A 24,964-nucleotide genomic window follows, 5' to 3' on the forward strand; every position below is an offset into this window, starting at 1 on the left:
ACTGCACCCCTCACTGACTTTACAACACTGTAATGCTCAGCTCGCCGTACTGCACTGTGCTCTACTGCTCACTGTACTGCTCACTGTGTTAAACTGTACTGCATATGTCATATACACTCACCTAAAGGATTATTAGGAACACCTGTTCAATTTCTCATTAATGCAATTATCTAACCAACCAATCACATGGCAGTTGCTTCAATGCATTTAGGGGTGTGGTCCTGGTCAAGACAATCTCCTGAACTCCAAACTGAATGTCTGAATGGGAAAGAAAGGTGGTTTAAGCAATTTTGAGCGTGGCATGGTTGTTGGTGCCAGACGGGCCGGTCTGAGTATTTCACAATCTGCTCAGTTACTGGGATTTTCACGCACAACCATTTCTAGGGTTTACAAAGAATGGTGTGAAAAGGGAAAAACATCCAGTATGCGGCAGTCCTGTGGGCGAAAATGCCTTGTTGATGCTAGAGGTCAGAGGAGAATGGGCCGACTGATTCAAGCTGATAGAAGAGCAACTTTGACTGAAATAACCACTCGTTACAACCGAGGTATGCAGCAAAGCATTTGTGAAGCCACAAGACGTACAACCTTGAGGCGGTTGGGCTACAACAGCAGAAGACCCCACCGGGTACCACTCATCTCCACTACAAATAGGAAAAAGAGGCTACAATTTGCACAAGCTCACCAAAACTGGACAGTTGAAGACTGGAAAAATGTTGCCTGGTCTGATGAGTCTCGATTTCTGTTGAGACATTCAGATGGTAGAGTCAGAATTTGGCGTAAACAGAATGAGAACATGGATCCATCATGCCTTGTTACCACTGTGCAGGCTGGTGGTGGTGGTGTAATGGTGTGGGGGATGTTTTCTTGGCACACTTTAGGCCCCTTAGTGCCAATTGGGCATCGTTTAAATGCCACGGCCTACCTGAGCATTGTTTCTGACCATGTCCATCCCTTTATGACCACCATGTACCCATCCTCTGATGGCTACTTCCAGCAGGATAATGCACCATGTCACAAAGGTCGAATCATTTCAAATTGGTTTCTTGAACATGACAATGAGTTCACTGTACTAAACTGGCCCCCACAGTCACCAGATCTCAACCCAATAGAGCATCTTTGGGATGTGGTGGAACGGGAGCTTCGTGCCCTGGATGTGCATCCCACAAATCTCCATCAACTGCAAGATGCTATCCTATCAATATGGGCCAACATTTCTAAAGAATGCTTTCAGCACCTTGTTGAATCAATGCCACGTAGAATTAAGGCAGTTCTGAAGGCGAAAGGGGGTCAAACACAGTATTAGTATGGTGTTCATAATAATCCTTTAGGTGAGTGTATAGCACTGCATAACATGGGCTGTATTAGAATACACTGTTGTGAATAGTGTGTTGCAGCTGGATGTACTACTGTACTATTGTATATAACATTGTATTTGTAACGTCTGCGTCTGCAAGTGAACCGTGGAAAGCAGAACTAATAAGGAGACAACGAAAACAACAATAACTTTAATGATAATGATTATGCTAATGGAAGATTATACTGCAAATACACCCCGCCTCGCCCCTGCACATCTCCCAACCAAGCCAGGGCCCACCACCTGCTCCTCCAACGTCCTAACGCCGTGACGTGCTGACGTCAGGACGGACGGACGGCTGCCGTCGCAGTCGGGGTGACGTCACTGAGAGCCGGCCAGCGCGCGGAGCGGGGTACTTCCGGCTGCAGCTGCCTCGAGAGCGAGTGCGCGAGATCCGGCCGAGCGCTGGCTCTCTGGGAAGAGAAGCAGAAACACAGAAACAGAGAGAGAGAAACAGACGACAAACACACAGAGACACAGACCCATAGAGAGATCAACTGTCATGACAACCTTTCAGACAAACAGATAGCGACGCGGATCGTCCTGAATCCGGAGGCAGATCGCTCGACCGCACGCAGGCCACTCGCTCCCGCTGTTTCTCTCCTCCTCTCCCGTCTGCAAACGCACTTCGGCCGCGACCGGGGGCTGGAGAGAGGGGGGCCGCCGGGACAAAAGTGCGCGACAGAGAGAATAAGAGACTTTACTTTCGGCCTTTCCACACACCAGCTCGCCACTGAAGGAACGGAAGCGGATATTTTTTGTTTCGTTTTTTAGATCTATATCTGTACTTTATTTTAGCACACAGGGGCGCGGGGTCGCACGGCACGATGTCGGCTCAAGCCCAGATGCGGGCGATGCTGGATCAGCTCATGGGGACGGCGAGGGACGGTGAGTGGCTCATAACCCAACACGCGTGAATGATACGGCGCCGCGGTGCTGCCGTCCGAGAGCGAACATCCGGGTCTGAGGAGCCAGTGAGCCGCCTATAGACCGCACAGCGCTCTGGGTTGCGCTTCATTGTGAATTATATTTATTGTAAAAGACTCGAAAGTATAACTGCATTTCATGTCGAAAGTGAGAGAGTTCGCTGAAGGGGGATCCGGGGCGGGATCTGAAAGCGCTCACCCCACCCTTTTGCCTTCGCTCCGCCAATCAGCGCGTCGCATTGTTTGACCGGCGGGGCCAGCGTCCAATGAGAGCTCGAGTTAAGTTGAGTGCGGCCTGACATGGGCAGGAAGAGGGGGAAGGGGGCGGTGGGGCGCAGGAGCGGGAGGGACGAGTTTCCGGTCTCGGGATGGACAGGCGTGTCGGCCAATCGGGGAGCACTGAGGCTCGGCGGAGGCCAATTGGAAGGCGAGAGAGGGGCGGGTGTTGTGTATTCGATACTTTTGTTTCATTAAACCGGAAGAGAATAGTTTTTTTTTTTTTTTTTTGGGGGGGGACGAGGGTAAATTAAAGTTTCGAAAAGCATCAAATCCACATAAACCGAACCAATTCCATACCATAATATTCCATTCCATTGTTAAATGTTAATTGTTGTGTAAATTGTGCTGTGTACCACATTGTGCAGCCCCCACTACACCCTGAATTGAACCAGCCTATTTCCCCCTCTATACCCGTGTCCCTCCCTCCCTCTATACCTGTGTCTGTCTTTCTCTCCCTCTATACCAGTGTGTCTCTGTCTGGTTCTCTCCCTCTATACCCATGTCTGTTTCACTCTCCCTGCTCATTGGCTCAATCCATCCTTTTTAATGATGGTGGAGAGGGGCAGGGGCAGGGATGGGCGGTGTTATTGATTGATCTGATTCCTTGGCAGGGGACTCCATGCGCCAGCGGATCAAGTTCACGGACGAGCGCGTGTGTAAGAGCCATCTGCTGGACTGCTGCCCCCACGACATCCTGGCAGGAACGGTCAGTACTGACCCGCTGTGCTCATGGACACGCTGTACACCAGTGCTGCTCAAACCCAGTCCCCCAGATCCACTGAACAACAGGGCTTAAGATGTAACCTTCAATCACCACTTTCTAAACACCTGGGACAATTGTGATCTGTTTAACGGGTGATTTAGAGAGATGATATTAAGAAAAGGAACTACACTGTTCAGCCCTCAGTGACCGGAGTTCCTGTAAATTAACTCATTATTGGCTTCATTGATCAATAACTTCCATGTGTTCCCAATCATTTGATATTATCAGCTTAGGGTGACAAAACTCTGTATAGAGTCTGTCCAGGACTGTGCTGGGGCACCACTGGTTTACACCGAACGTTTAATGCTGTACACTCAACACGGTCTGAGTACTGAACACTGTGTGGGTGAGTGTGTGAATGTGTGTTATTGACTTGTGTTGTAGAGGAGTGGTTTTCAAAGTACAGGTCGCAGAAGATAAGGCCGCTTGCAAATTAAAACGTTTTTTTGTTAGTTTTATAATAAGATTTCACAATTTAAAAGTTGAGCCAGTTACTTGTATCAAGCAAGACGTATTTGTTTGGAGTTTCCTCTTACACACGTTTTGAATGTAGTTAATCGCACCTAACGTAACGTCAACTGCATTCTGAATCAGTTTGTTGCTGTTTAAAACTAAAGTTTAAAATGGATTTTTTAGTTATCAGAGAAAGTTCTTAATTTGAAGTTACAAGGAGGCAGTGATTTATTCTGACACTGGGAACACATACAAGCATGCCAGAAGTCATTAGAACTGTGTCAAGCACGGCTGAAAAGTAATCGTCCCAACACTGTTACAACACACTGAGGAGAACAGCATCAGTAAAGAAAAGTGAATGATTTTAAGTGTTATTGAGTGGTATCTCGCTGCTCTGTCTGACTGTTTTAGTCACTACTCCTGCAGAGGGGTTTGCAAACTTGGAAGAAAGTGTTGGATGAAAATCTTTTTGCTTTTAAAAATCCTGACTCCATAATTGAGCTAAACTTGATGCCTGAGAAAGAAAACAAGCTGGGGCAACTTACCTGTGATGGCACACTGAAAACACGCCACAATTCATTACATTTGCCATTGTTTTGGATCAGTATTTTCCAAGAATATCCACTGCTGAGTAAGATTAGTGTTCTGTTGTTGCTGCCATTCATAACAACCTACATGTGCGAACTGGGATTTTCAACTTTGATAAAGTTAAAAACAAGCAACAAACCAACTCCACAGTGTACCTGATCCTTTCACAGGGACTGAAGTGAGATAGTGAACAACAGGCAGGTCCACGCGTCACATTAAGTGACTTATCTGTTGGTCATTTTTGTATTATACTTTATTTTAAATGGTTTTACAAGTAACGTCAAAGTCTAATTGTAATTATTACTTAGTCAAGTGGTTAAAGCTAGTATGTATCTATTGCTCAGGCTTTAGTGTGATGTTATCAAAACTCTGTTCAGAAGATTGTTTTGGGTCACGGGGAAACGTTTTCCTTCACTTAGTGTGTGAAGGTGTGTTATTGACAGTGTTGTGTTGTTGTAGAGGATGGACCTGGGCGAATGTGTGAAGGTCCATGACCTCGCTTTGAGGGCTGACTACGAGATTGCCGCCAAGAACCAGGAGTTCTTCTTCGAGCTGGACGTAAGTGACCCCTTCTCCCTCAATGCAGTGTCAAGGTCCTGCAGGCTGTTCACCTGTCTGTCTCTCCCCCTCAGTGCAGTGTCGGTGTCTTGCAGGCTGTTCACCTGTCTGTCTGTCTGTCCATCCCTCCCTCAGGCCACAGAGCACCTGCAGTCGTTCATTGCAGACTGTGACCGCCGCACAGAGCTGGCCAAGAAGCGTCTGGCCGAGACCCAGGAGGAGATCAGTGCTGAGGTCGCCGCCAAGGTATCGACCCCCAACCCCCAGCCGGCCCCTGTGCTCTCTCTCTCCCTCTCCCTTTCCCTCTGTGCCCGTGTATCAATAGTGAATGAACTGTCTCCCCCCACACAGGCGGAGCGTGTCCACGAGCTGAACGAGGAGATCGGGAAGCTGCTGGCGCGGGCGGAGCAGCTGGGGGGTGAGGGCAGCGTGGACGAGGCCCAGCTGGTGCTGGAGAAGGTGGAGAAGACCAGGGAGATGAAGAGGGAGGCAGAGGTGAGGCGTGGGGGGCTATTGAGGTGTTTTAGTGATTGTAACTGTATTGCAGGAGCTGTACTGTAACTATACAGTATGAAGTGTTGTTACCACAGATCTAGATTCACTAGACTGGACCTTCCTGTTCCAGCGCTCTGAGGACCCGTATGCAAACTGGCGGCCATATTGCGCAGGGGCAGGAGAACAGTGCCTGTAATGCAACAGAGCTGTTTATTGTTTAAACTTCTAATTCAAACTGAAATATTACAACTACAAATATGACATAAATATATTGGTTTACAAACATAAAAACATAAAAGTACGCTGTCATTGAAATGACTAATATCCGACTAAGTGTAGATCACATTCCAACTGCAGGAAGTGAGAAATATGCATGATATCGTCATCAGGCCTGTTCTTATTGCACACTGTCACACACCTCTGTTCAACATCATACCCACGACTGAAGAGGCTATTTCTAACAGTACAAAGTGCGCTTACCAAAAACAGAATACGCTGCATGGGCACGTTTGAGGTTTTATTTACAGGAACACAATGAAAATTTATCAGATTTCACAGAGAACAGTAACAGGGAATTGAACAATTGATAGTTACTTTGCAGAGCGCTTTATCCAAGGCACTGTACATGGCTTTAAACACATTTTAATACACTTGTGTTAAAAGGATCATCCTGAAACCTAAGAATATCAATGTTTCACATCAAATACTAAACTTGTTTCTTTAAACTGCCTTCCGCGTATCTCCAGTGCTTGAGACACGTGTGTATCTAACCCTGATGTAACTTACTGTATTATCTGACCCAGTTTGTCGTCTCCTGGCTCAGTCTCAGGCTGCTGGAGTCCCTGACAATACTGTGTGCATTTGAGCTGAGTTACAGCCCACTGTCCTACTGTGTGTGCGAGACCACTGAGCGCTGCCCTGGATAACGCTGTCGACTGCGCATTCCACAATCACTGAACCGCTGGAACCGATCTTCAGTTTCCAACACATTTACTGAGCTCTAGTTATAGGGTCAAACATTAATAAAGTTAGTCTTAGGGGGCATAACTGTCAGAAAAGATGAGACTTCGTACACAGCTTCCTTAGCATAGCACCCTACACCACACTGTACCTAGGCAAGATGGCGTCTCTCTACACGCCCGAATGACGTGACCCCCTATCTGTGCTTCTCACCCGGCTCTGTGTCCCTGTGTTTCAGGACCTGTACCGGAACTCCATGCCCGCCTCCAGCTTCCAGCAGCAGAAGCTGCGCGTGTGCGAGGTGTGCTCCGCCTACCTGGGGCTGCATGACAACGACCGCCGCCTGGCCGACCACTTCGGTGGGAAGCTGCACCTGGGCTTCATCGAGATCAGAGAGAAGCTGGAGGCCATGAAGGTAGAGCGTCGGTCACTGTCCTGCCATGTCCCGGCGGTGGGTTTGTGTCCTGTCCTGTGTCCCATCAGCGCAGCACACATCACCCCCCTCTCTGTCTCTCTCTCTCTCCCTCTCCAGAAAGCGGTGGCGGACAAGCGAATGCAGCGCAGTCAGGACCGCACGCGGCGCTGGGAGGAGCGTGAGCGCGAGGAGAGGGAGCGCGAAGAGGAGCGGGAGAAGGAGCGCGAGAAGGAGAGGGAGCGAGAGCGGGAGAAGGAGAGGGAGCGAGAGCGGGAGAGAGAGAGGGAGCGAGAGAGGAGGAGGTGAGGCACCGGCCACAGTGTGTTGTTGACAATATATTTTTAATGGACGAATCTCCACACAACCCACCGGTCAGTGCAGCCGGTACCGTTTGCTCCGTTTGTTGATTTACAGAGGAAATTTGGTTCCTCTCAGTTGTCTGTAGTTCTGTTTCTCGTGATTCTGCGATCACTGATCTTGCGTGGCAGCGTCTCGGGTCCTGGGCCCGCCGTGCCGCAGTTCTAGATCCCTGTGCCGTCGAGCTGACAATTGACGTGTTGGTAATTGATCTGTTTCAGGACGAGATCGCGCAGTGGAGAGCGACGGAGGTACGGCATTAAACTCTCTCCCCCGTCTGTCTCTCCCCCTCTGTCAGTGTTTAGGTTCTGTAGCGTCCAATCCAAGAGTGCACGTATATCATGTGAACTCCCTCTCTCTCTCCTCCTCCTCTCAGGGAGGGCAGCTCACACCGCTCTCGGCACAAGATGTCCTCCGGCTCGCGGGAGAGACGGCACCGGCACTCGGACCGTCCGACGGACCGACACGCAGACAGACACCCCGACCGGCCGCGCTCCCGCTCCCACAGCCACTCGCACCACAGCAAGAAGAGGAGGTATGGACTGACGCACGTACTGACGCATGGACTGACGGACTGACTCCTTCCTGGATTGACTTGTGGATTGATTTCCCTTCCAGGAGGTCAGGAGAGCGCGAACGCCCGTCCCGCCCCACCGAGCCAGAGCCCCGGGACAGAGAGACGGACAAGGTGTCCCCGTCCCCCGAGAGACAGACGGACCCCGAGCGGGAGCGGGAGAGGGAGAGAGAGCAGGAGCGGGGCAGGGAGAGGGAGCGGCCCAGGGAGCGGGAGAGGCCACGCTCGCCCTCGCTGGACAGAGAGGGAGGCTCCAGCTCGGACGAGAGGGAGTCTGGAGAAATCTAGAGGCAGAGAGGGGTTGAGGGAGGGAGGAATACTTTGGGAGGGAGGGAGGGAGGGAGGGAAGGGATCAGGGTTTTTTTTGTGTAGAGCGAGAGTGAAGGAGGGAGGGAGGGAGGGTGGCAACAAATACACTGACTGTTCAGCTTCTGTCTGGGTGGGAGAACTTGGTGTTCCCATGATTTTGTGACTCATGAGAGATGAATAAAATAAAGAGGGATGAAGATGGAGGGAGAGGGGGGATGCTGAGGGAGTGGTTTGGTGTGTGAAGGTCTTTAATTAAAAAGCTTTATTGGCATGACTAAGTGACATCAGTGTGGCCTTGATCTTTCTCTCTCCTCGCTCTTGATCTGTCCGGGTCGGATGCTTTTCCATTTGATTTTTAATTTTGTGTTTAATTTGGTTTGTTTTTCAGTTTATTTTTATTGCATTGGTTTGGCAGAATGTTTTTGTCTGAGGTAGTCTGAGTGTGGAGGGGGCTGCTGAGACGGTGACTAGTAGAGTAACTGAAACACACACACACAGCGCGAGAGCTAGACGCACACGCAGAGACCAATACAGACAGACGGACACACACTGACAAACTGACAGACGCACTCACCCATAGATGGAGACTGAAACACACGGTGGCCCTCTGGAAACTGTAATGCATTTGGGAGCTGTAATTTAATGTACAATAACAAGAAAGAGACAAATAAAACATTAGTTTCATTGTACAAATGTCGATGTCCTTGTGTGGTCTGTTGATAAGTGAGCGGATACATAGTGCCTCATTGTTTTAAAGTGTACCGGGCGGGGGAGAACAGAGTCCCTCTCCGCGGCGGCGGCGGCCCCCTGCTGGTCACACGGGCTCCACAGCGCAGGCGCCCGGCCATGTGAAACAGGAGCGTCAGTGCGCATGTCACTGTCCACGACCTCTCCCGGGAATAAACGGGTGTCTGCGCGCACACGGCGGACTCGTGCAGCTGCGGGGCGCTGCGGGGCGCTTGTCTCTCTTCGCGCACAGGTTTGCGGGGCAGATCTCTCGCCGCGAGCATCCCGCAAAAGTAGGCGGGTCACCGCGCGGCTCCGACCTGTGCCCGTTCAAAAATTGCTCTCGCGTGTCGTGGCGAGGACGCGGGCGTCACCCCGGGTCGTTATTTTCCTTACTCATTAGTTTAAGGCATGCCGAGCAGCGCCGGGCTCACGCGTCCTGTCCCGCAGCGTCTGCCTTGGGCTCAGGGTGGGCAGCGGAACAGCGCCCGCTCGCCATGCGGGTTCCCTCTCCATCCTCGACAGGCTGCTACAGCCGTGCCGGGCACTTTCTGGAGGCGCGGGTTTCCACATTGCAGCGGTTTTAACGCTTGAAAACTCGGGTTCCACAGCGGTATGCAAATAGTCGGTGTCGCAAAGGCAGCTGGGAGGATTTGTAGTGGCTATTCCGCTGAGAGGCTCGGGGGAAATGTAGTTTTTTGTTCGCAACATAAACACAACCAGCGTTTCTAATGAATTGCTTCGCTCAGTTGCATTATTATAATAGTATTTCTTAAATACAGTCTTTCCTTTTTCCTTATTTCCTCCCACTCTCTTCTTTCTTTCTCCCCATATGTTTCTCTCTATCGATAAACTCAGCGCCCTCTCGTCCCTTGTGTGTCCCTCGGCGGCCACTGTCCCGCTCTGACCCGCTTCCTTCCCAGCCCCCCTTGCGCCGTCTCAGCGCCGCCTCCGCTCGCTTTCGTTCTCTCAGAATCAAGATGGCGGACCTTTCACTGGACGATGTGATACGGCTACGCGGTTTTAACTCCAAAGCGAATACGAGGTGAGTGTCTGAGACCAGGCGAGCGCAGGCCGTGCGGGGGCGGAAGGGAGAGACCGAGCCAACGTGTTTCTTAGAGGAAAAGGGCGACAACTTTGTTTATTTAAAATGAGAGAAAAATAAATATACCGTCGCTTCGTTACAAACTCTCACTGGCTGATCCCGCCCTCCCCCCTGCTCACAGGCTCCCTCGACCCGGGCCGAGCCTTCTGATTGGCTCCCTGCACCGGCCCTGAGCTCCTATTGGCTCACCCTTACCGTCAGTCACGCTTGGCTTCCGGAGTGCGTCTCCGTGGCGCTGTGTTGGGCGATATTGTGATTTAGAGGGAATGTAGTACCGTTTTAAAATATGGGCGCAGTGAATGAACTCAACTTTAAAAGTGTCATGAGAGTTTAAACGTTGTCATGGTGGTCATGGTGGCTTTTGTTTGCCACATTTCTTTGTGCGTGTTTTGTTTGCATTAGCTGAAACATTTTACTGTGACTTATGTAGCAATTATAATATTGTACAACGCCCATTCTCATTAGAGTAGTGTAGCGGAGAGTTTGTGTTGAATGTGTAGTGGTGTTTCAGACACGCATTGCCTATCTCTCTCTGTAGTGACCAGTCTGTACAGTCGTGCATATATATATATTGGCACCTTTGGCTATATTGGCACCAATTGTCCCTAAAAATAAGTTGAAATTGACCAAGATATGTGGTCTACACAAGTCTTTACTTCACTGTCAATATTACAGAACCTTTGTTTTTGATTCAGAACTTAATATATCAATTTAAATCAGGAAATAAACAGAAAAGGCATTGACTGAATTAATCACACCCTAGTTGTCCCAGATTTGAAGGGTGCATTCTCACAATGGGCATAATAATAATTTTCACAAGTTTTCAATGGGATTTACATCTGGACTCATTGCTGGCCACTTCAGAACAGTTTTGTCCTGAACCACTCCTGTGTGCTTTTTATGTGTTTGGGGTCATTGTCGTGCTGGAAGACCCATGCTTCGACCCAGAACTCTGACACTTGGTTCGACATTGCAGTCCAAAATGCCTTGGTATTTTCCACATTTCATGATGCCATGCACACAGTCAATGCACCCAGTGTCAAGGGCAGCAAAGAAACACCAAAACATCACTGCACCTCCTCCATGTTTGACTGTAGGGAAGGTGTTTCTTTGAATGCTTAATTTTGGTCTCTTTAAACATAGAGACTGTGTGCTTTGCCAAAAAGTTCCAATTTGGTCTCATCTGTCCCTCCCAGAAGGATTTTGGCATGCTCAAATGTTTGTTGGCAATCATGCTTTCTTATGTGGTGGGGTCCTCCTGGGTCTCCTACCATATAACGGATGGTATGGATGGTGTGAGTTGTAACTGTTGTACCTTGTGTCTGAATGTCAGCTTGAATCTGTGTGGTGGTTGATTGATGTGCTTTCTCCAACACTCGAACTATCCTTCGCTGCAATCTTCCATGGTTTCTCTTGTTGCCATATCCACGGAGGCTGACTACAGTGGAATGGGCCTTAAACATTATGTATGGTGGAAACAGGAACATCTAGGTCTCTGGAGAGAGACTTGTAGCCTTGAGATTGTCCATGCTTGGCTATAGTTATGTTTCTGACATTCAGACAATTTGGTTTTCTTTTTCTCCATGCACATTGTGGTACACACACTATTCAGACTTGGTTGAATGAGTGATCTTTATATTGCAGGCACCTGCAACTCACCACAGAGGAGTTCAGTTTCAAAGTGAAGGAGAATCCCCTGCTTGAAATCTAATTATTTATAACTACTTCTAGAAGGTGCCAATAATATTGTCTGGGAAATGTTTTTTGTTCAACTGCAAAGCAGAGACACATTTTAATTTCAACAGTTTTCTTGAAGAAATTATGCATTATTTGAAAAAAAACTGCATGGGTGCCAATATTTTATCCATGACTATATCTATTAAAATGTATAATATTTTTTCTCTCTCTCTCTCTCAGGCCCGTGGGAAGAGGGGGTGGAGGTGGTGGGGGACTACGCTCACGGATCGGTGCCCCCCCCTCGGCCCCTGTGGCCCCCGTGCTGTTCCGGGGGGGAGTGGGGGCATTCGACGCTAGACAGAAAATTGGAGTATCGGACGCCAGGCAGAGACTCGGGGGGGGTGGAGGAGGAGGTGAGTAGAGGAGGGTGTCTATAGTGGTAGAGACTGTGCTGCTACACAGTGTCCTGTGGTGTGTGTGTGTGTGTTGGGCTGTAGTGTCAGAAATGGTATTGTATACGGTGCTGTACTGTTTTACACAGGATTGTGCTGTATGTAGTGTTTTATATGCTACTGTGCTGTATTGTACGGTAGTGCATTGTTATGGATTCATGGCTCATGATTTGTCCGTTCTCCTCTCCTCCAGTATTCCCAGTGAAAGACGCTCGGGAGAAACTCACCCAGAAAGACGCCAGATTCCGCATCCGAGGGGGAAGTGGTGCGGCCCCGGGGGCAGGGGCTCCGGCGGTGGTGGTCCCTGTATCGGACGCCAGGCAGGCTATCAACTCACGCAAGCAGCAGCAGCAAGTACACAATAACAATAACCACCACCACTCTGTACAACTACACAACACTGCCCCCCAGCTGCAGCCCCACAGCCCCCAGTCTGCCCAGTTCAACCCCCATCCACTCCTCGCTGGGCTGTCCCACTCCGTGCCTCTGTTCCTGCCTGTTGCCCAGCGAGGCTTACTGTCCAGAGTGGGCCAGGGGGCCCCTGATCAAGGGGGCGGGCCCCGCAAGCTGATGGACGCGCGGGATAGGCTGAGTCTGAAGAGGAGCATTGCGGGGGGCACGACCACCCCGGGGGCTGCCACGCCCTCCATGAAGATCACCAAGACGATACAGGTGAGAGAATTCTATCAAGTGATTCTGAATAATAATAATAGCAGCTGTGAATGCAGTGATCCGAGAGGCGTTGTTTTTGATGAAGTACAGTAGTCTTGACAATTGAGCTCTTTTTCAATTCCGTTTAAAATAACAGCTTCACTGGCCTGACTGTATGACATCAGTGTTGCCAAGGCAAGGCTCTCGCACTCAGTGCACTGTCCTGTCCATTCAGTGGCTACTCAAATCTCTCTCTCCTCCCCCTTCCCCCCCCCGCAGCAGAGGCCGGTGGGTCTGAGCAGCGGTGTGCGGATCAATGTGATGAACAGAGCGCCGGCGGGGCAGACGGTGAGAGAGGGACTGTGCTGTGGGTTGGGTTGGGTTGGGTTGGGTTGGGTGAGTTCACTGTCTGACCCTCTCCTTCTCTCAGGGTGATGAAGACGATGGTATGTCTCTGATCCCCAGCAAGCAGATGAAGATCACCACCACCAATGACTTCGCCCAGCCTCGGGTCAGTCACACACAACCTGCATTACATGTCAAATGCAGCACATACAGACAGCACGCTCAACACACACAGCATTTATAACACGCAGCACATGACTAATACAACACGACACTACCCAGAGACAGACAACCCTGTATAGCATTTCACTGTGGAACTGTATTAATCTCTCTCTCCTTCCTTCCATCCCTCTCTCACTCTTTCCATCTCCACCCCCCCACCCCACAGGCTCATACGGTCAGTGGCTCCTGTTTCTCTCTGGGCGGCCCCCCCTTCACCAAAGTGGTTCAGAATGATGCCTACACGGCGCCGCCCCCCCCTGCCCCAGCCCAGGCGCCCCCCCCTGCCCCTGCTGCGCCCCCACAGCGCCCCCCCGCCCTGCAGCCCGTCTCTCGGACCCTCATCAACAATGCCCCCCCCACGCCGGCTGTGACCGCCCCCCCCGCGGCACCCCAGGTACTTAGAGGGAGACAGAGAGAGAAGGGAAGACTGTTCGTCTCTGTCCGAGAGTGTATGTATTAATCCCCTCCTTTTCTATCTCTCTCTCCTTCCCTCTCTCTCTCAGCCTGTCTTCAGTCCATTGGAAGGGACCAAGCTGACTGTGAACAACCTGCACCCCAGAGTCACTGAGGAGGACATTGTGGTAATGGCACTGACTACTTGACAGCACTGACCCCACACTGGCACTGTGCCGTGTCAGTCAGTCAATTTTGGTGTTTGTCTTCCTCTCAGGAGCTGTTCTGTGTGTGCGGGGCTCTGAAGCGGGCGCGGCTCCTGAGGTCAGGGGTCGCCGAGGTCGTGTTCGTTAGGAAGGATGACGCTGTCGCCGCTTACAGGAAGTACAACAACCGCTGTCTGGATGGTACGTCAGGGGTCAGGGGTCAGGGGTCAACTATAACTGCTGTTTGAACAGAGACATTCAGGGGTCCGGGGGTTAGGGATCATGGCCAAGTGCTGTTTCTCGTTTGTGTTATGAATCCCACTCTGTCTCTCTGGGCAAGCCACGCCCACACAGGACTCGAGGCGCTGGCATTGCTCAGTGGTCTCTGTCATGAGAAGTGTTCAATCAAGAATGAGCAGCCCCAGAGGTTTTATAACTTGAATGTTATTTCTACAATCAGACTGAAGTGAGAGTAACATTCAATAATCAACCATTTACATTTTTGTAAACCTGAATCCATATGGTGACACTATTGACTGTAAACACTTTAAAGGGGAAGTAAAATTAGAAGTGGAGGTGCACTGCAGTAGCTCCTGTAGGCTAAATTCATATCCCGAACAAGACCGACTTGTTAATGTAGTATGCAAAAAGGCCAGCCCTCATGCCAAATCACTTTTGACACTGAGCAAATAGAGCTTAGCTCACACTAGTGCACCTGTATTGTACTGAGGCCACAGTTATCAGTTTGCATTGCATACTGTATGTCAGGTAGCTAGTTAACACAGAGGTTATAAAGAACAGTTAGACTGCTTTAACTGTTTCTTAAAGCAAGTGCCATTAATAGAAACAACAACTAATGTCAATATACAAAAGTGTTTGCAAACAACCAACAAAGATGACCGATGTTAACACATGAATACAAGGACTGATCTCACATTGATAAAGAACATCATGCTTTTATTTTTATTAGCTGAACATTAAAACATGACCGTTCACACAAAAGTGTGCATCTGTGTGTGTGTGTGTGTGTGTGTGTGTGTGTGTGTGTGTGTCTTCCCTTTACAGTGTTTACAGTGAAGTGTCATCATATGTATTCAGTTTAAGACCAGGTCAATATGCCTTTCAAAGCACAACTTATTAAAATATAATGTTTAATTTATCCCTTGCTAAAAATTAGTATATTAAAAGTATACTTGGGTAAAAATAGTATACTAATAGTATGACTATGCTTTTTGTTCTATTTTGACCCAGTATACTGTAGAACACTACTTTTTCACAGGGGATGTTACAGTTTTTGTCCTAACTAGCCTTGCCTAAAGATAACTTCCTTGCTTTTTGAAAAAATGAATGAATGGAGAGTAAAATTCAAAACCATCGTAATTCCACTAACCTGTCTGACTGTAAAAATAACTTGTAAAGCCTGTGTGACTGTATATATATAATGCTGCTATATAAGCAGCTGAATCTCCCGATTTAAGGACCTCAAAACTACTCGCTAACACCACCGAAACTTATTGCCAAGTATTTCCTGGAAAGTGATTGGCTGCATACAATATGATTGACAGACTAGATGACCAATACCAATGCCTTGACTCTGGTAGGGTCAGGGGTCAAGGGTCATGTTTGGCAGGAAGTGTCAGGTGGGCTTGGGTTGGGATCAAGGGGTTGGCATCTCATACAGGAATATGGGGAGTGCCACAGGAGGCCAGGTCAAAGACAGATGATAGATTTTGACTAACATTTGTGTCTGCCTGCAGGTCAGCCCATGAAGTGTAATCTCCACATCCAGGGAAACGTCATCACCTCTGACCAGCCCATCCTGCTGTGAGTCTCACTGATGCTGTGACACACTGACACTGACACACTGAGGAATCTCTTTCACACACTGACATACTGATGATCCTCTCTCTCTCTCTTACACTGACATACTGATGGACCTCTCTCTCTCTCTATCACATTGACGCTGTGACACAATGACACTGACACACTGATGGACCTCTCTCTCGCGCACACACTGACTCTGTGACACAATGACACTGACACACTGGACCTCTCTCTCTCACACACACACTGACTCTGTGACACAATGACACTGACACACTGATGGACCTCTCTCTCGCTCTCTCAGGCGGCTCAGTGACAGCCCAGGTTCCAGGCAGGACTCCGGCCCCTCCGCCCTGCGTCGCTCAGCGCCCCGCCCCACCCCCTCACAGCCGCCCCCTGAGGTGGACCCCCAGACGGTCCTCAGAGCGCTGTTCAAATCTCCCCCCGGGCCCCCTGCTGACCCTGCCGCCCCCCCAACCGCCTTTCGCATCAAGATATAGGGCAGGGACACTAACACACACACACACACACACACACACACACACACACACACACACACACACACACACACACACACTGATACACACTGAATTATACACACACATTCTCTGACAGTCTCCCAGTTAGTCCCAGTATTACGCTGAGTGTCCACAGACCAGACTAAGAGATGGCACTGGACTAGTCTGCAGTGGACTGGACTCCTGCACAGGGCTGTTATGGACTGGGTTGTGTTGGTCATGGACAGTGACCTTTCTGTTCACAAACACTGGTCTGATGCACTACAGGACCTGTGAGAGGGAGGGACTGCAAGGAAGAAAGAAAGAGAGCGATGAGTGAATGTGGGACAGGGGAGAGCGGGGGACACAGAGAGAGGCGGGGTGTTATATCTTGTGATTCTGTAGTTCTGCATGTCGTGAGCCTCAGCTGTCCTGTATTCCCAGAGACCTGCACAGTTAATACAGACAGTGTGTGTGAGTGAGTGTGTGCGTATTTTTATACATTTTATAGTACAGTTAACACCATGTCGGTCTCTTCCTCTCTCTCTGGTGTTAATGTACAGGACTAGTGTCCCGTCTGTCAGAGAGCCTGACCCTCTCCTTCGCTCCCTCTCTCTGCAACAAGAAAACTAAATAAAAACAGAAGCTCAACTCATCTCCCTCCTCCCCATCCCTCTCCCTCTCTTTCTCTCTCTCTCTCTGTTGGTTGCGTTTTGTGTCGTTGTTCCAGTCTCCCGCAGAGACGTAGGGACTCTGTATCTGAAATAATAAATGTTTCTGGTTTATATAGAAATCCTCTGTGTTGTTTGGGTAATCATTGAAGGTGTCCATCTGTCTCTCTCGTTTGTCAAGACTCAAGATGTGTGTTTCAGTAGCCAGGCTATACCCAGAGCAATAATAAACCACATTCACAGACAGCAGCTCCTCTCTCGCTACATCTCTCCCTGCCCTTTCTATCCCTCGATCGGTTTTCTCTTCTGCCATTTCCTGCACATAAATAGTTTATTTTCAGTTTAGTATCAAATCTTATAGTAATTGTCTCCTCTAGTTTTTTACTATATTTTTTACTATAAATTAGATCGGATATGGTGGTTATAAATGTATTTTCGAATTACATTATGATTCCTCGTCGCTCTGAGCTCTGCTGAGACCTTTTGAACGAGAAGGAACAGGAGAGCGAAGACTAGTTCCCATGCTGCCTAGCGCGTCCGCAGGCCTTCCACTTCCTGTTCCGGTTTGAAGAGAAACACGACGCAAAGATGGCGCCGTCTACACAGAAGCATGCGAAACAAGCGCCGCTGCAGCTTCCCGGCGGGTTTACAGGTAACGAAACGACAGGAATGGCAGCGAGAGTCTGAGAGCCGGACCGGGCCGAGTGTACAGAGAATGGGAGTCGAGAAATTAACACGCGTTAAACGAAAACAAATTCACCCCCTCTCACTGCTAACGCCATCAGTACATGTGCTGTAGTGTCCAGTCAGTCAGTGTTAATGTGCTGTAGTGTCCAGTCAGTCAGTGTTAATGTGCTGTAGTGTCCAGTCAGTCAGTGTTAATGTGCTGTAGTGTCCAGTCAGTCAGTCAGTGTTAATGTGCTGTAGTGTCCAGTCAGTCAGTCAGTGTTAATGTGCTGTAGTGTCCAGTCAGTCAGTGTTAATGGACTGTAGTGTCCAGTCAGTCAATGTTAATGGACTGTATTGTCCAGTCAGTCAGTCAGTGTTATTGTGCTGTAGTGTCCAGTCAGTCAGTCAGTGTTAATGTGCTGTAGTGTCCAGTCAGTCAGTGTTAATGTGCTGTAGTGTCCAGTCAGTCAATGTTAATGGACTGTATTGTCCAGTCAGTCAGTCAGTGTTATTGTGCTGTAGTGTCCAGTCAGTCAGTGTTAATGTGCTGTAGTGTCCAGTCAGTCAATGTTAATGGACTGTAGTGTCCAGTCAGTCAGTCAGTATTAATGTACTGTAGTGTCCAGTCAGTCAGTCAGTGTTAATGTGCTGTAGTGTCCAGTCAGTCAGTCAGTGTTAATGTGCTGTAGTGTCCAGTCAGTCAGTGTTAATGGACTGTAGTGTCCAGTCAGTCAATGTTAATGGACTGTATTGTCCAGTCAGTCAGTCAGTGTTATTGTGCTGTAGTGTCCAGTCAGTCAGTGTTAATGTGCTGTAGTGTCCAGTCAGTCAGTGTTAATGGACTGTAGTGTCCAGTCAGTCAATGTTAATGTGCTGTAGTGTCCAGTCAGTCAGTCAGTGTTATTGTGCTGTAGTGTCCAGTCAGTCAGTGTTAATGTGCTGTAGTGTCCAGTCAGTCAGTGTTAATGGACTGTAGTGTCCAGTCAGTCAATGTTAATGTGCTGTAGTGTCCAGTCAGTCAGTCAGTGTTAATGTGCTGTAGTGTCCAGTCAGTCAGTGTTAATGTGCTGTAGTGTCCAGTCAGTCAGTCAGTGTTAATGTGCTGTAGTGTCCAGTCAGTCAGTGTTAATGTGCTGTAGTGTCCAGTCAGTCAGTCAGTGTTAATGTGCTGTAGTGTCCAGTCAGTCAGTCAGTGTTAATGTGCTGTAGTGTCCAGTCAGTCAGTGTTAATGTGCTGTAGTGTCCAGTCAGTCAATGTTAATGGACTGTAGTGTCCAGTCAGTCAGTCAGTATTAATGTACTGTAGTGTCCAGTCAGTCAGTCAGTGTTAATGTGCTGTAGTGTCCAGTCAGTCAGTCAGTGTTAATGTGCTGTAGTGTCCAGTCAGTCAGTGTTAATGGACTGTAGTGTCCAGTCAGTCAATGTTAATGGACTGTATTGTCCAGTCAGTCAGTCAGTGTTATTGTGCTGTAGTGTCCAGTCAGTCAGTGTTAATGTGCTGTAGTGTCCAGTCAGTCAGTGTTAATGGACTGTAGTGTCCAGTCAGTCAATGTTAATGTGCTGTAGTGTCCAGTCAGTCAGTCAGTGTTATTGTGCTGTAGTGTCCAGTCAGTCAGTCAGTGTTAATGTGCTGTAGTGTCCAGTCAGTCAGTGTTAATGTGCTGTAGTGTCCAGTCAGTCAGTCAGTGTTAATGTGCTGTAGTGTCCAGTCAGTCAGTGTTAATGTGCTGTAGTGTCCAGTCAGTCAGTCAGTGTTAATGTGCTGTAGTGTCCAGTCAGTCAGTCAGTCAGTGTTAATGGACTGTAGTGTCCAGTCAGTCAGTGTTAATGTGCTGTAGTGTCCAGTCAGTCAGTCAGTGTTAATGTGCTGTAGTGTCCAGTCAGTCAGTGTTAATGTACTGTAGTGTCCAGTCAGTCAGTCAGTGTTAATGTGCTGTAGTGTCCAGTCAGTCAGTCAGTGTTAATGTGCTGTAGTGTCCAGTCAGTCAGTCAGTGTTAATGGACTGCATTGTCCAGTCAGTGTTAATGTACTGTAGTGTCCAGTCAGTCAGTGTTAATGTGCTGTAGTGTCCAGTCAGTCAGTCAGTCAGTGTTAATGTGCTGTAGTGTCCAGTCAGTCAGTCAGTGTTAATGTGCTGTAGTGTCCAGTCAGTCAGTGTTAATGTACTGTAGTGTCCAGTCAGTCAGTCAGTGTTCGTGTGCTGTAGTGTCCAGTCAGTCAGTCAGTGTTAATGTGCTGTAGTGTCCAGTCAGTCAGTCAGTGTTAATGGACTGCATTGTCCAGTCAGTGTTAATGTACTGTAGTGTCCAGTCAGTCAGTGTTAATGTGCTGTAGTGTCCAGTCAGTCAGTGTTAATGGACTGTAGTGTCCAGTCAGTCAGTCAGTGTTAATGTGCTGTAGTGTCCAGTCAGTCAGTCAGTGTTAATGTACTGTAGTGTCCAGTCAGTCAGTCAGTGTTAATGTGCTGTAGTGTCCAGTCAGTCAGTCAGTGTTAATGGACTGTAGTGTCCAGTCAGTCAGTGTTAATGTGCTGTAGTGTCCAGTCAGTCAGTCAGTGTTAATGGACTGTAGTGTCCAGTCAGTCAGTGTTAATGGGCTGTAGTGTCCAGTCAGTCAGTCAGTGTTAATGGGCTGTAGTGTCCAGTCAGTCAGTCAGTGTTAATGTGCTGTAGTGTCCAGTCAGTCAGTCAGTGTTAATGGAATGTAGTATGCATTTAATTTAATTTCATCATTATTATAAACCCAGAGGAAAATTTGTTTGCAGGCAAGTCTAAAATCAACAACACAGTAATAATAATAAACAAACAAACATACAATACAACAAATACGTGCAATATGCCAAATACAATCAAGTACAATAAATTACTGTCGTGCTTTACACATCACTTACTGTATTTGCATCAAAGCACAGTTTAAAATCAATAACAGTGCCCAGGTACTTATAGCTCTCAACATCCTCCACCACCTGTCTTTGGTTTTTGTTACATTTAATTGCAAGAAATCAGCATCACACCACTGTATAACAATGTCTTGCAACCAGTGTGGCAGCTGCATCCTCTACCCCCTCCTCGCCCTGTGAGCAAACTGTACTGGGTCCGAGAGATTCTGGGTTTTTGACAGTAGCTGCTCCTTCACCAGTTTCTCCAAGCGTTTCATGACTCGGGAAGTGAGGGCTACTGGCCTGCAGTCATTGAGGATTCTTTGTTGTGTTGTGTGGCCTGTTTCCATAGCATAGGCACCTTCTGCTGACCGAGGGATCTGTGGAAAATGTCACACAATATTGGTCCTAGTTGCTCAGAACAGGACCCGAGCAGAAAGCCACCATCTTGTCTGGCCCTGGAGATGTTTTTTACTTCACTATGCTTGAAAGTCTTAATCACACTGTCCTCATCAAGAAAGGTTATGGCCAGAGGCTGCAATTTGAGCCTTTAAAACTTCAGTTTAATTTGTAAAATTGAAAACATTAAACCTGAGATATAATTAATTCAAAACATCCCTGGAGGCTCAGGGCTGAGGCATCAGACCAGGTTTTGACCCTCTTCATCAGTGTGCCCTCTCTTTGCAGTAGAGTGTGGTAGAATGGGATTAAGAGTACAGAGGTGTGGTCAGCTGACCCCTGGGGTGGGTTGGCGATGGACTTGTAGGCATTTTTGATAGATCAATAACAAAACCAAGATCTCATCGTGGGACAGGTGACATATTGATGGCAATTACACAAGGTTTTCTTCAGGGTGCAGTTATTGAAGTCCCTGAGGAATATATTTGGGGAGTCGGGGGAAATACTTTGTAGCTGACGTACCTCCCAACCAATTGCCTCTGTTGCGTTTGCCTCATTTGCCCTGGGATGGATGTATAACTTCCACCGTACAATACCAGATGTGTGTCTACACCAGCGCTCGCTGATGCAGAGATGCACAACCTCTTTGCCAGTCGTCCCAGCATGGCAATCCAGACGCCCTGAAGCCCTCGACGCTTAACTCTGTCTGTCAGCCAAGTCTCTGTGAGAGCCATGATGCAAGCGCCTCTGTAGGCCTGCAGTTCGTCCGTCTTATTCCAAAGGGATTGAACATTTGCCAGAATCATAGTGGGCAGAGGGACACAAGAGAGGCATACCTTCCTCAGCCCGTGTTTCCGGGTTTTTCTTAATTTAGCATCCGTACAATCATTCTGTCAACAGTTGGATTGTTCAACGGGGTTAAATCCACACAGTGTCTCTAGCCGTTTGATTGGTGCTGTTGGAGGAGAAATTCCCTGCTGTACTGGATTCTCAACATTTTTGTCTGGCAAAAAATAGTTGGTGAATCCATTGCTCAGTCACTTAAGTGTCTAATTCCCGTACACTGCCAATATCAGAAGATTGTTGTATAAGAACGCCAACAAAAAAGAAACTTACGAAAAACAACGCTGGACAAATACACAGTTCACCCCTGCTGTAAATCGCCGCCCTAGTGTCCAGTCTCTCTCTCTCTCTCCCTTTCCCAGTGGTCCCAGTGCAGTTCTCCCAGTCCAGCACAGCGCAGCACTACCTGTATGTGAAGGAGCACCGGGTAAGGGCGGAAGGCAGCAGCAGCCGCCCGTTGGACCGCACGCTGTTCGTGCTCAACGTGCCACCCTACTGCTCGGAGGTGAGAGAGAGGGAGAGGGAGAGGGAGAGGGAGAGGGAGAGGGAGGGGGAGGGGGGGAGGGAGAGAGAGTGAGGGAGAGTGTGTGTGTTGGGGGTGGGGGGTTAATGCTGACACTGTCTGTATTAACCCCCACCCCCCGTCTCTCTGCAGCAGTGTGTGTCTGCGCTGTTCTCAGACTGTGGGGCTGTGGAGTCAGTTGAGCTGAGGGAGCGGCCCGGCCCACAGGAGCACACAGAACCAGAGCTGAGCCAGTACTTCAGAACACCCAGGAGAGAGGTACGGACTCACGGACTGACACACTGACTGACTGACTGACACACTGACTGACTGACACACTGACTGCACTTCTCTCTCCTCTCTCTCTCAGGGCTTCAGTGTGGCCTATGTCGTGTTTAAGAAGGCTTCCTCTGTCGCTGCCGCCAAGAAGCTGAGTCCTGCCACGCCATTGGTCCTCTCCACTGAGCAGCAGCCAATCAGGACGGGGATTCAGAGTGAGTGTGTGTCAGTCTGTCGGTCACTGTGTTACACTGGTGTCTGTCGGTGCGGCTCTGCGCCCGGGGTTGTGTAATAGATTATGTGGTTGCTGCAGTGTCAGACACTTGAAGCCGTGCGTTTCCTCCCTTTCGATACGAGAGGTTTGAGTGTCAGTCTGTGTCCACACACCTCCAGCTCGACGCCTATTGATTCGGCTCGGTTTCCAGTGGGGGCAGGAAAGCACTTCTTACACAAGCAGTTGTGTCCGGCACGGGTCTGAGTGTCTTTGTTTTCCTTTTCTCAACGATAGCCAAATATTGTCTTTACCTCCCCTTGGCCTCGAGTGTTGCAGGGCACGAGCTCAGACTGGCCTCCACTAAACTGCCCTCTAGTAGCGTCTGGGTTTCTGTGCGGGGCAGCTCACCGCAGAGGGGGATACGCGTGTCCAGCACTGCAGTAATGAGGAGTTGTGGTGGCTCAGGCCCGTCTGCAGTGTGACACAGCGAGAGTGTCTCTGTGCTGGAGACTTATCCTGTCACCCTCCCTCCCTCTCTAGAGTGGGCTGACCAGTACAGCGCCGCCCTGGTGGACACACGGCAGCTGCAGGCTGCAGTGGACGCCTACATGCTGGAGCACGACCGGAGGAAAGAGGAGGTGAGGGCGGGCGGGAAACTGTACTGTAGTACACTGTACTGTATGCATAACATAGTGCTACACTGTACTGTACTGCACTATACTGTATCATACTGCACTGTATTTCTCTGTGCTGTATATCATTCCACTGTACTGTGTAGCGCTGACCTACTGTGCTGGCACTTCATCGTGTGTGTGATTTGGCTCGCAGGCGGCGCAGCGCGAGGCGGAGGCTGAAGGGGCGGACGGCGAGGGTTGGGTCAAGGTGTCCCGGCGCGGCCACACTGCCTCCCGCCCCCACAGCGAGCCGGCCAATCACAGAGCGCTGGAGCGGGAGAAGAGGAAGAGAGCGAGGAAGGAGCTCATGAACTTCTACACCTGGCAGCACAGAGAGACGCAGAGGGAGCGTGAGTCTAATTAACCAATTAACTCTTAACTAATTACTGTTAATCTGCAATATCCAGTCAGTCACTGTTAAAGGTGGGGTATAGTCTTTTTTTACATGAAAGGGTGTACCTGTACTTTCTAAGTATGTCCTGAAAGTTTCACTCACATCCATTGCTTATGAGATGGGAGAAAAGCACATTTGTTGTTTGACTGTTTTAAAGACATTCGAGACATTCACTGGTCAGTCAGTCAGCAACCAGATTCATTTTAGCAAAGGTGTAGGATAACGAACATCTTAGTTTTTCAATTGAGCAGCTCATTTTAAATCCCGGTGTCTCAAAATGTCCCGGGATTGTGGGGTCAGGATGCAACCATATATTATTCATCCATTTACCATGGTATCTCTGCTGTGGGTGGGTTATTATTCTTGTTTGGTGACGGGTTTTCCTTAGTGCTAGTGCAGAAAAACAACTTGAGAGATGCTGAGATTATCCTGCTGTGACGTCACGCATAAATCAGCTGCAGCTTAACAATTAAAACCTACACACACAAACTGCAGCAAGTTGTTTTGACCTGCCAGCAGTACTATAAGAGTGAAACTCTCTCCCTCAGACATTGCCGAGCTGCGTAGGAAGTTTGAGGAGGACAAGCAGCGCATCGCCGTATTGAGAGCCCAGAGGAAATTCAGACCCTACTGACACCCTCCCCTCTGTTTCCACTACACCTCCTCTCCCTCGCTCCAGGACAGTTCACACCTCCACTTGTTTATCAGTTTATTTTGTATTTTTTCTTTTACAACAAAATAAAAACTCAACAGAAACACATCAGTTTATCTGTGTCGACACTGTGTGTAGTATAGTGTGTGTGTGGTAAGTCTGAAACGGGGTAAATTCCACCCTGGTAATATTCCATGGTTTGGGACGTGTCAATTCTGCCTAGATGTCCTTGAATGTTGAGAGATTCACAGAGCATGGACACAGTTGGCTGATGCAGGGGGTCTCTGGTATCAATAGCGTAACAAAGGGTTGGTGAGGAGACGCTCTTGTCTACCAGTCTTGTACGAATAGCAGATCAGAAACTATTGATAAAGATGAGTGGGGAGGATGAGTTAATCCCCTCTGAGAGGGACGGGTGAGGGAGTGTGGGAGAGCAGGGGGACATCGTCACTCTGCTAATGAGCAGCTGCCATTGGCTGCTCTGGTGGGGGTGGTCACTCTGGAAGGGGGAGTTGGATACGGGTTCGACTCATAAAAGCGGACTGTGCATCCAGTCTGTGCATCAGTTGTGCCTGTGCCGTACCCAGCGTGCCTGCATACTGTGCTCTGTTTTATTATCTGCATTAATAAATGTAAATGAATGTTACTACCATAGTACC

General features: G+C 48.9%; 3 protein-coding genes and 1 non-coding gene across 5 annotated transcripts; 3 read left to right on the forward strand and 1 right to left on the reverse strand.

Annotated features, from left to right (window-relative positions):
- The first annotated feature begins 1,691 nt into the window (after positions 1 to 1,691).
- On the forward strand, positions 1,692 to 8,724 carry LOC136751607 (putative RNA-binding protein Luc7-like 2). The gene is made up of 10 exons (XM_066707336.1): positions 1,692 to 2,242; positions 3,171 to 3,265; positions 4,823 to 4,921; positions 5,057 to 5,167; positions 5,273 to 5,416; positions 6,615 to 6,791; positions 6,909 to 7,093; positions 7,370 to 7,399; positions 7,525 to 7,683; positions 7,767 to 8,724. The coding sequence occupies exons 1-10, from the start codon at positions 2,182 to 2,184 to the stop codon at positions 8,008 to 8,010; spliced, it is 1,305 nt and encodes a 434-aa protein (XP_066563433.1). The 5' UTR covers positions 1,692 to 2,181; the 3' UTR covers positions 8,011 to 8,724.
- A 292-nt stretch (positions 8,725 to 9,016) lies between these two features.
- Positions 9,017 to 9,170, reverse strand: LOC136752025 (U12 minor spliceosomal RNA). The gene has a single exon (XR_010817206.1). It is a non-coding gene; the product is annotated as a U12 minor spliceosomal RNA (small nuclear RNA).
- A 438-nt stretch (positions 9,171 to 9,608) lies between these two features.
- poldip3 (polymerase (DNA-directed), delta interacting protein 3) lies at positions 9,609 to 16,922 on the forward strand. Of its 2 annotated transcripts, none has more exons than XM_066707335.1 (10): positions 9,609 to 9,802; positions 11,780 to 11,952; positions 12,185 to 12,663; positions 12,925 to 12,990; positions 13,073 to 13,153; positions 13,376 to 13,603; positions 13,713 to 13,790; positions 13,880 to 14,009; positions 15,566 to 15,632; positions 15,937 to 16,922. In XM_066707335.1, the coding sequence occupies exons 1-10, from the start codon at positions 9,738 to 9,740 to the stop codon at positions 16,130 to 16,132; spliced, it is 1,563 nt and encodes a 520-aa protein (XP_066563432.1). In that variant the 5' UTR covers positions 9,609 to 9,737; the 3' UTR covers positions 16,133 to 16,922. The 2 variants fall into 2 exon arrangements, with proteins under 2 accessions (XP_066563432.1, XP_066563431.1); XM_066707334.1 differs by having other exon boundaries at positions 9,613 to 9,802; positions 12,922 to 12,990.
- Positions 16,923 to 17,330: 408 nt separating this feature from the next.
- On the forward strand, positions 17,331 to 24,413 carry rrp7a (ribosomal RNA processing 7 homolog A). Its single transcript, XM_066707343.1, has 7 exons — positions 17,331 to 17,452; positions 21,953 to 22,095; positions 22,246 to 22,371; positions 22,463 to 22,586; positions 23,126 to 23,223; positions 23,414 to 23,609; positions 24,202 to 24,413. The coding sequence occupies exons 1-7, from the start codon at positions 17,389 to 17,391 to the stop codon at positions 24,285 to 24,287; spliced, it is 837 nt and encodes a 278-aa protein (XP_066563440.1). The 5' UTR covers positions 17,331 to 17,388; the 3' UTR covers positions 24,288 to 24,413.
- The last annotated feature ends 551 nt before the right edge of the window (positions 24,414 to 24,964 follow it).

This window comes from Amia ocellicauda, chromosome 6, assembly GCF_036373705.1.
Source record: "Amia ocellicauda isolate fAmiCal2 chromosome 6, fAmiCal2.hap1, whole genome shotgun sequence".
In the NCBI taxonomy this organism is placed as follows: Eukaryota; Metazoa; Chordata; class Actinopteri; order Amiiformes; family Amiidae; genus Amia; species Amia ocellicauda.

Coding starts and splice junctions, on each gene's coding strand:
- rrp7a (XM_066707343.1), top strand. CDS start 17,389: ATGGCGCCGTCTACACAGAAGCATGCGAAACAAGCGCCGCTGCAGCTT. Junction 22,096..22,245: donor TGCCACCCTACTGCTCGGAG/GTGAGAGAGAGG, acceptor GTCTCTCTGCAG/CAGTGTGTGTCTGCGCTGTT. Junction 23,610..24,201: donor CAGAGAGACGCAGAGGGAGC/GTGAGTCTAATT, acceptor TCTCTCCCTCAG/ACATTGCCGAGCTGCGTAGG.
- poldip3 (XM_066707334.1), top strand. CDS start 9,738: ATGGCGGACCTTTCACTGGACGATGTGATACGGCTACGCGGTTTTAAC. Junction 11,953..12,184: donor CGGGGGGGGTGGAGGAGGAG/GTGAGTAGAGGA, acceptor CCTCTCCTCCAG/TATTCCCAGTGAAAGACGCT. Junction 13,604..13,712: donor CCCCCCCCGCGGCACCCCAG/GTACTTAGAGGG, acceptor TCTCTCTCTCAG/CCTGTCTTCAGTCCATTGGA.
- LOC136751607 (XM_066707336.1), top strand. CDS start 2,182: ATGTCGGCTCAAGCCCAGATGCGGGCGATGCTGGATCAGCTCATGGGG. Junction 3,266..4,822: donor ACGACATCCTGGCAGGAACG/GTCAGTACTGAC, acceptor GTGTTGTTGTAG/AGGATGGACCTGGGCGAATG. Junction 7,094..7,369: donor AGGGAGCGAGAGAGGAGGAG/GTGAGGCACCGG, acceptor GATCTGTTTCAG/GACGAGATCGCGCAGTGGAG.